This window comes from Chionomys nivalis, chromosome 9 (genome assembly GCF_950005125.1).
Source record: "Chionomys nivalis chromosome 9, mChiNiv1.1, whole genome shotgun sequence".
Classification (NCBI taxonomy): Eukaryota; Metazoa; Chordata; class Mammalia; order Rodentia; family Cricetidae; genus Chionomys; species Chionomys nivalis.
In genome coordinates this window covers 42,115,156-42,125,018 of record NC_080094.1, presented here as the reverse complement: position 1 = coordinate 42,125,018, position 9,863 = coordinate 42,115,156, and the positions used below count along the sequence as shown (strand labels likewise).

At 44.5% G+C, this 9,863-nt stretch overlaps 1 protein-coding gene across 1 annotated transcript; it reads left to right on the top strand.

Annotated features, from left to right (window-relative positions):
• Positions 1-8,106: 8,106 nt before the first annotated feature.
• Positions 8,107-8,316, top strand: LOC130881546 (40S ribosomal protein S28-like). The gene has a single exon (XM_057781155.1). The coding sequence runs from the start codon at positions 8,107-8,109 to the stop codon at positions 8,314-8,316; it is 210 nt and encodes a 69-aa protein (XP_057637138.1).
• The last annotated feature ends 1,547 nt before the right edge of the window (positions 8,317-9,863 follow it).

Here is a 9,863-nt window from a genome sequence, read left to right as displayed (position 1 = left end):
ACCTCCCGAGTTCTTCATTTCGAGTTTGATTTCTGTTTGGTTTCAGTTTAGTGATTCTATTTATTTGTTAAAGTGTACTTTCATATCATAAGTTGTTTCATTATTTCATTAAATGATTTGTGTTTTCATTGATACATTTATTCATATTCCCTTTAAGGTTCTTGAACATATACAGAATTATTATTTTGCAGTCTTTTTCTTGTATTTCATTGAAATCAATTTTCTCAGTGCATATTATAAGGGTACTGGTTTTTAGAAGAGGCATACTGGTCGTTCATGTTTCTGTTTTTGTGATGGGATATAGGTATCTGGAGTTATGATGTTAGTGGTGTTTCTTGGTATGGATGTGTGGACATTCTTTTGTTATGTGGGTATTCCATACTTTGGTTGCCGTTACCCCAGTCTGACAGATTGTGGAACCATATGCAGGTTTTTTCAAGTTTAACAACAAATCTTCTACACGACTTATCATTATCACCCCTGAATATTTACTCAAAGGGTTTCTATTCAACAGATCAGACATTCTCGCTCATTCATTTTTTTGTGGGCTAAAGTAAGCTATACATATGTCCTGTGTTAACCTGTGGCATGATAAATTCCCTCCTTACCATGTCCTGTTACAATCTCATCATGGTCCAGTGGTCAGTGAGGTTGGTATGTGCATGGCCGCGTATGTCCTGGGGCTCTTTAAGGCAGGGCTCAGATTGTGGTTGTATTTGTACTGTTTCAGGATCTGGCTGAAGCCCTCACACAGGGATAAGTGGGCTCCATCTGCAGGAGGTGCATGGTAGGACCTTCTAGGGCCTGCAGAACAGCAGCTTTCAGGCTTCCAGCCTGAAGGTACAGTTCAGGTACTGCCTATAATATGTCCAACAGCTGAGCCCATGGCCATGCCAGGGACTGTGGACACCATCTAAGTCATAAGGTTTGGCTGGCACAAATGATCAGAACCACTGAGAACTGTAGGTATGCAGGAAGGTGGACTGGGAGGCCAGGGCTCCCAGGAGGCAAGGTGGGGTCGGTGGGATTTGGAGGAGCAGAGTAAGAAGTGTTGAGCATAGCAGCCACTCAATGTGGGAGCTTTGCCCATTTGCTGAATTGCAGCGCTATTCACAGTAGCAAGTTATGGACCAACACTGGCGTCTCGAAACAGAGGAATGAATAATGAAAATTTGCTATGTATACACATGGGTGGTTTCCTTCAGCCTCAAACAAACATAAAGTATGCTGTTTGCATGAAAATGGATGCAACTGAAGATTATCCAATTAGGCGAATTAAGCTAGTCAAAGAACAAATGCCTTATGTTTTCTCTCATTTGTGTGCTTTTTAGATTTTATATGAATACATACAATCGTGTAAGTATTATACGAAAGTCAATGTAAAACGGTCTGGGGGGACAAAGAGAACTAGTGTGTCAGGGCTGAGGAAAGGGAAAGCAGGGGTGCGTGGGAGGTGTGCTTAACATGTAATACATACTTGCATGAAAACTTAATAAATAAAGAAATCTGAAATGTGTCCAACGAGACTAATATTAAGATGCTGTCAGGCCTTTTCTGGCTGCAGCAACCTATTCCTGAAGTCCTGAAATAGGGGCTGGAGGGAACTTCCTTCTTCCAGCTGGGATAAGGATCTGAAGAAGCCCCTGCCCGTGGATGGACAGCAGGAGATGGTCGGATGGACTGTGGGAAACTCTGACTGTACATTGCTTTCAGCACCCTGCTCCTGCCCACGAGGGACATTTCCTTTACTACTCAGTGTGAGAACCCGGTGGTTTCTAAAGGCAAAGCTCAAGAGAACACAAGTCCTCATCATGACAACCCAAGAGTTTCCTGGTCCCATGCTCGGTCCCCCTCATATCAGCCATACTTTGTAGAGCTATAAGGGGCAGGCAGATCTTTGTGAGTTCGAGGCCAGCCTGGTCTACAAGAGCTAGTTCCAGGACAGGCTCCAAAGCTCCAGAGAAACCCTGACTCAAAAAACCAAAAAAAAAAAAAAAAAAAAAAAAAAAGAGAACACCCGAGAAAACCAAGAGAGAATGGAGTCATCAGAGGGTTTGTGGGGCAGAGAGGAGCAACCCAAGATATACTAGATGATTTACCTCCGGTGACTTACTTCTACTCCTCAAGTTTCTAGAACCTTCCCAAGCAGCACAAGCATCCTGGGGACCCAGTATTAACAGACGAGGCTGTTTTGTATGCACGCCATAACAAATTTGTTTTCAGTGACTCTTCAACATTACCGTTTCAGCACCTCCTCGATCTCCCCTTTCTCCTCTCAGGGGTTCTTGTTTCAGGAGCAGACTTTGGTTCCTCTGTTACTCCTGACGCTTCTCTCCCTCATCTGTCCTGGTTGCCCCTATAAACCCGGTTTGCTGCTGACTCCAAGGGAAGCGACGGCTTTCAGTTTTCCAGTTTTGTCTCCTCAAGACAGGAGTGATGTCACCCAAGCTCTCAAGTGTGGGGTCTGAAACCGAGGCCATGTTCAGGTTTGCAAAAACTTATCCAGCTGGACACTGAGCTCCCAGGACAAGGGTGGTCTTCTGAGTCACAGAGATGACGTGAGAACCGTGGGTCTGGTTTGTGTTGAGTACTCATTGCCTCAGGGGACAGCTTCTCCCTGTTTGTCAGACCGGAGGGACTGCACCTGCCTCAGAATGCGTAAACAAAACAGATTCCACAGATGGGAAGCTTCACACAGCTTCTGTGGTGTTAAGACTGAGACACTTCCCTGGGACCAGTGTCTCTGGTATGGCAGAAAGGACATTTAGGCTTTCTGTGGTATTTACTTTCTCTTCCCTGCTTCACTGTTCTGACATTACCACATATGTTACTGACAACAATAGCCTTGGACCTGGTTTCTCACAGACTGCCTTCTTCGCCCCACACCCCAGTTTTATTCCGGCATTGACTGGCCCCAGGCCATAGGAAACATGCACTCTCTCAGTTTAAAGGGGAGTTGACAGGAATCACTGGGGAGAACATTCATTCCGGCATCTGGCCTCATGGAACTCACTGCTGCCGGACACTCCCAGGAACTTGAGTGATGCCAACACAAGACATTGCCATGACCACCGCTCTGCATGACCTTTCTTCACTCCGTGCCTGTGGGCTGGCAGTACAGCTGTGCTCTTGAGTGTCGGTTGCCAGAGAATTCTCCAGGGCCATCAAAGAGATGGCCACATTTTTTTTGGTTCCAAAGCAGAGAGATTAGAAACAGACAGAGGACTCTAGTACACAGTCACTGCACCAGAGAGGGGGCTGAAGGACCCTGGCCCTGTGTTAGACAGGAGGCTGTAAGTCCTTGTCACTTATCAGACAGAGGACAATGGGACCCTATCCATGTGTCAGGGTTAGAGGGTACTGGAAGCCAGGGGGTTTTTGGACACTGTTACTGCCAGGCAATTATCTGTGAGACCCCGTCTCCGTGCCATAGTGAGGGCTGTAGGCTGCTGTCACCACTTCCAGCGGAACCCTTCCACTGGGCCAGGCAGCAGGTTTGTAGGAAACCATCACTGGTACAGAGCACCATGGTATGTTCTTACTTGCTCACTTAGTGGACAGCTGGCTTCCTTCGTGTTCAACTCAGAACATGGGCTCATTCTTTCGGGTCACTTAGAGGTGTGGCCTCTCTTTCCACTTCCGGGAGACTCTTGTCCACCTTCCTGGATGGCGTTAGAAGAAGAGCTCTTCTATGGATGTAGATTATGAAGCTTCCCAAGCTCATGGCCTCCCCCAGAGACAGCTCCAGAGAGAAATGACGCCATCTCTGCTCTGTGCACATCTGCAGAATTCCCAGGGGCACCCACTCTTTAGTCACCTTGCCTTTCATGAAAGTGAGTTACTTTTACGGCTCTCTTTATGGGATGATTAGCTTGTGGCTTCTCTCTCATTTGTGTGAGTCTCCAGGATGGCTTTGATCAGTCGCCATTACTGGATCTGAAGACTCCTATAGTACCATCACACAGTAGACTCCAGAAACCTCAGGGGCATCGTTTCAGTTCAGTCCCTATAGAATTTGGACCACCTTTTCCTTTAATGATGCCTATAAATAATCTTTGTATTACGCCTCTTATAGAGATGGAGAAAGAAAATCTAGCTAAGGACATTGCAGTAGAGACAATGGTGGCAAGGAAGAGACACAAGGGGGAAGGGAATAGAAAGAGGCTGGCTGATGGGTGTGAGAGAGGATTGTTCTCATCTTCTAGAACACATAGTAAGGGGATTATATTTTGCAACACTCTTTCGTGTTTTACCGTGAATTAGAAGTTAGAGGGCTCTGTGACTCACACCTGTCATCCTCCTACTTGAAAAGCTGAGACAGGAGGATTGGAGAACTGAAGTTCTGACCAGGCTGGACTACTGAATAAGATCCCATTTCAAGAACTAAAGAATAACCATCACCAAAAAGAACGAGTGGTTTCCCAGCATGAAGACCTGACAGATAACCCCAAGAAAATGCTGATGACTTCTATTAGCTCATCACAGACTGTGCCTATATTTTGAGTTATCACATTGCCTTCCATAAATATATACAGTTATGTGTTAATTAAAAAGTCTAAAAACGCAGCAAAGGAAATTTCGGTCTGCTTGATCCTTAAGCCCGTGTTTTCAGTTGACAACCTTGATCTGCCTTCTGTGAGCAGAGGATGACCGAAAACACACAGGCATAATGGAACTTCATGGGAGGAGAAATATGAGGCAGGCTCCGAGGATGCGCAAAAGGAGGCCTTAAATCTGTGCTTCAGGCAAGAGCTCCGGGAGGCCCTGATAAGAGGCGAGCCCCTAGCTGATGTGGTCTTAGTATTATTATTTGCTTTGAGAGAATAAGAGTTTAAAAATTTCTCTTTTTGCAGACATCAGGATTCTGTAAAAACAATAACAAATAGGTCGAAAGGTTTCACAATTTAACTCCATCTGGGGAGTGGTTTAAAATTTGGGGCGACAGTTGATTCCTATTTTACCTGGTATTGCAGTCATTAAGATGATGGTGATGCACTGGCTACCACTTGTTTGACCTGGGGGAAGTATGGGTGCTGCTGCTTTCTGAGCGTGCACAACGTGCTAGGTCTTCACACTGAGCCATGAGGGTGTCTTTGAAGGACATCTCTACACTATATCATTTCAGTCAATGGTGCCTGACCAGGGGCCAGGATTAGGAGAGTCCGGGTCTGTTGTAGTTTACCCTTGACTGTTTCTAGGCTAATTGGTGATCTTCTTAAGATACTATCTTCTGAGTTAAATGGAAATGGTGACGGATGTGAGTTAGGATGTGAGTTAGGTAGCATGCAGGGATCATTCTGGGTTAAACATTCAGTGAGTTTGTAAAACTGAATGGGGGGTTCCGGTCCTTCCTCCTTTTTCTAATGGAAGAGGCAGAGAAACGAGGCCACTGTTCCATCGCACCTGCACAGCCTGTTTGACAGGTGGGTCCTGAGAATGAACAGGCTCTATGTGCCGTGGCCAAGCTCTGAGCCTTGCAGCCTGCAGCTGGCCTCTTGGCTGCTGTTGCCTCTTTGGCTGAGGCATCCTTCTCTGGCGGCTTTGCCTCTCCAGCATCTGTTGAATCATTTGCCTTTTCTTCTCCTAAGAGACAGTCCAGGGAGCTGGGGGGCTTGTTATTGTGGGAAGTCTGCCACCCTTATGGTGCCTTATAGTCCTCATTGAGTGACGGATTTATGTGACCAGCTTTGATAAGTGGTTGCTTGCAACTTACTGGTTGGACAAATTCTTTGTCATTTCTACTTGAAAGGCTGGCCCTCCGAGAGCCGTGACTAAGTGACATGTGGATGAGAAGGTCATTCTTAGTTGCCTAACATCTTGTCACAGCTCATCTTCTGATCTTTCTGTTTTTATTGTTTTGATCTTAATTTTTTTTAAAAAAAGAATGAGAGGACTATTAATAGATCCCATAAATCGCCAACCATTTGCGTGACAAACACACCAACACATTGTGCTAAAATCTAAGTCCTTTGCCCTTAATGACTTGAAATTTGCTGAACTCCAAGGCACCCTGGATTCGGTTTCCTGCTGGGATTCGGTCATGGTGACATTCTGACTTGGCAGTGTGAGAGCCACTCTGCTGACTCATGCTTCTCTTAACTCCGTCCAGGTCTCCACAAACCTAACAACTAGCATGTGGTCACTTTGCAGGTGTCTGGAACGGTTCCCAGGGCCCATTGCGAAGGAAAGAGCCCCATCATACACTTGGTGCTTTACATAAATGCAGAGCAATTTCTCCTCTCCCATCAGGGTCCCGCCTCTGGTAATTTAAGTATTTGGTAAAGAGCAGCTCTGAGGCTACTTCGCTGGTTGGGCTCTGAGCATTTCAGGTCAGTTTTCCACTTAATTCCCATGATAGCCTTTGGGCACGACTACCAGCAAGGGCATTGTTTTCAGGTGAGAACTGTTTGTGTGACCGCGATGAAGCCACTCAGTAAGCAGCAACACTGGGGGAGTCTGGGTGGTCCTGATGCCAGGGCTCATGTTATTATTAGGCATGATTCCTTTTAAGTTCACTAAGTCTAGTTCTAGTTCTTGAACACTTGCATCAGGAAGTCACCTGGGTGATGCGTGAAGCTGGCTGTAGAAGGAGACAGGAAAAATGAGTGTGTCTGGGCCCAGTTAGAGGGAGCCAACCAGCCCAAATTCCTTCAGAAACAAGTAGGCAAGCAAGCAAATTTTAAAAACCAGGGCAAGGAACTCATGCACACATAAAGTGCAATAACTTGTGATTATTCAGCAATCCCCAAATAACACAAATATTTTATCCCGCAGGCAAAAGGTGAGCTCCAGGCCAGCTAGGGCTACGTCTTGAGACCCTGACTCAAGAAACAGACAAGAAGACAAACGAGAAGATTTTGATGGTGGAGGCTAGAGACCAAAAGCAATGATGGGAGGGGCAGATGACATCAATGATTGATTATCCCCCCCTTCCCCCAGACATAAATGTCTAATGAAATGTAGTTTCAGAGGCTTCGGGCAAATAGTAGCAGAGAATGTAGCAAGAGAAAAGTAATTATGTATGTAAAGGAAAATAGCCCAGCAATTCACAGGTTTACCCATGGCCGCTAAATCATAATTTCTTATACACCTAAACTTGAAGTACGATCCATCTGAAAATAAAACTATGTCAGGAAAATGATGACAGAATGCTTAATCAGAGTTCTTTGATGTGCCATAGGAGGGAATGATGCATTTCATAATTAAGCCGGACTTTTTTGTGGTCAAAGGAGAGAATTTTGTAGCCGTTAATTTAATTTTGTTTAATAGTATTATTATTTTTCATCGTGCTCTCTTGAACATCTTGTCATGTTGGCCCATGCAGATCTCTCTGGTTCCCTTATCTGTTGAGGATATATAGTGTGGACATATAATTGTGTCTGTGATCTTGTTATTGATGCAACATTGACGTTGTTTATTGTTTGCTAAGACAAACAACATTGCACAGAGCAACTTTTATGCTTGCTTTTGGTGGTGACCATGACTTCATGATAGCATTCTGCTGTTCCAGAGATGATTGACAGTTCTTGCTAGCCCACCTCTGGACACATGGTGGCATACTCCAAGCAGCTTTGGCTAGGCAGGTTTTGACTGGTCTAACCTGAAGTCTCTTAGAACTGTTATCTGGTGAGTGACTAATCTTTAAAATGTTTTCTTTGCACACATTCAGTGTACAAGGTGATGGCTTCATAGTGAAGTTTCATTGAATGACCCAGATTCTTTGACCATATTCTTCTCTCATTACCCTCCTTTGTTTTCCCTGTTCCTAGTTTCTTCTGTTCAAATACTATTTTGGCCATTCGTATCCAACAGATACGAAAACTGTTGTACTTGGAAAGGTCTGCCTGCCTCTTACTGCACATCCCATGGCTCTTGCTGCTGTTTTCCCTCACCAGATCTCTCACTCACCTTGATCTCACCTTTGTCCTGGCGTCTGCTTCTGAGAAGACCTGAACCACTTTAGTGAGCATTCCTTTAGGAACAACAACAAAACCCCTGGAGAAACACAAATTTGGGGCCACCAAGGATTATATATTTGTATATTGGCCTGTGTAGTCATTTAGCATTTTGAAAGTAGTTCCGGCTCTCCGCCTGATCGCCGCCATCATGGACACGAGTCGCGTGCAGCCCATCAAGCTCGCTAGGGTAACCGAAGTGCTGGGCAGGACGGGTTCGCAGGGACAGTGCACGCAGGTGCGTGTGGAGTTTATGGATGACACCAGCCGCTCCATCATCCGAAACGTCAAAGGTCCCGTTCGAGAGGGAGATGTGCTCACCCTATTGGAGTCAGAAAGAGAGGGTCGGAGGTTGCGCTGACTGACCTTCCTGCTGGGTCCTGAGTATCCACCACTTGGCCCATGATAACCTGCGACTATTAAATAAAATATTTGTATTGTTTTTTTTTTTTTTAAAAAAAGAAATAAAAAGTAGTTCCGGGGATCAGACTTAGGACTCTTCCCATGCTGGGCAAGTGCTCCGTTGCTTCTCTAGATCCTCTGCCCATTTTAAAAGTCGATACAATGTGTATGAAACGAAGTGGTCTCATAAACAGCACACAGGATTTTGTAGACTGAACTCAGAAGCAACAGTCTATTACCGACTCCTCAGAAACCCCTCCTTGGCACCCCTACACTCATTTTCTGCTTCTCCAAAGCTAAACATCTTCTGTCTTTAAAAAGTTAATTCTTTTATTTACCTGTTTTGTGTACGTGTGTTCCACAGCACACATGTGGACTCTCTCCTTCTGCTATGTAGTTTTTGGAATTAAATTTAAGTCATCAGGCTTGGAGGCCGGTTCATTAACCTACTAAGCCATCTTGCTGGCCTACCTTCTGCCTTTGACTATCTTAAATTAGTTTTGGTTATACTTGAAAAAAAATCATAAGCTTCAGTATGTTTCACAACCAGACAATATGTATTCTTTACTATTGGCTTCCTTTTCTCAATATTATATGTGTGAAATTAACCCATATTTATTTGTGATCACTGCTGTATAATATTCTATCTCATGACTAAGTAATAATTTATTCATTAATTTTATTATAACTCTAATGTCCAGTTTCTATCTGTTAAAAACCGTACTGAAACTCCCACACCTACATCTCAGGGAACATTGGGGGAAGAGAGATTGGAAAGAGGATAAGAGTCAGAGGATCAGGGAGTTTGCTCTGACACTGTGTCTCCTAGGAATGTCAAAAGCCACACCCATTAATGTCTCACCAACGTGACTGCCCAACATTGAGTCAAAGAAGGAGACTGACCCTTCCCAGGGTCTAGTTTTTACAGAACTAGAAGATGTTATGCAAGCTTCCAAAAAGAAGAGCAATAAAAAGCCCTACCCAGCTATGATGCCTATGAACCACAAGAATGACCAGATGGGCAAGATATCCGTAAAGGTGTAATAGTGGTGCTTATATGTGAGTGGTAACCAAGAGCTGTCTAATTAAATTTAAGGCCTGCTCAACAGAAATGAAATCATGCCTGGTACTATAAGTCTAGCTAACGGCTGGTGAGGTTATGGATCTTAGCTGAGAACTGACTACTGCCATTTCCCTAAATCAGTACGATTCCTAACTACATTCTAAATAATTATCCTTATACTAACAAACAAGTGTAGTTCCCACTCCTTATAAAAGAAATTTCTTTTTCTCCACAGACGGAGACCATTACAGAAAGCCACACCTGCTTAAAATGCAGAGAATAACTGACCATGCGGTCCTAGCCCCAACAAGTACATCAATAATACAACTCCTACACCTAAAGCTCAGAAGCATCTTGAAAGAGAGAGTCGAAAGATTGTAAGATCCAGAGGATCAGGAAGTCTGCTGTGAGATTGTGTCTTCTAGATATGATAGGGGAGCGAC

Coding starts and splice junctions, on each gene's coding strand:
- LOC130881546 (XM_057781155.1), top strand. CDS start 8,107: ATGGACACGAGTCGCGTGCAGCCCATCAAGCTCGCTAGGGTAACCGAA.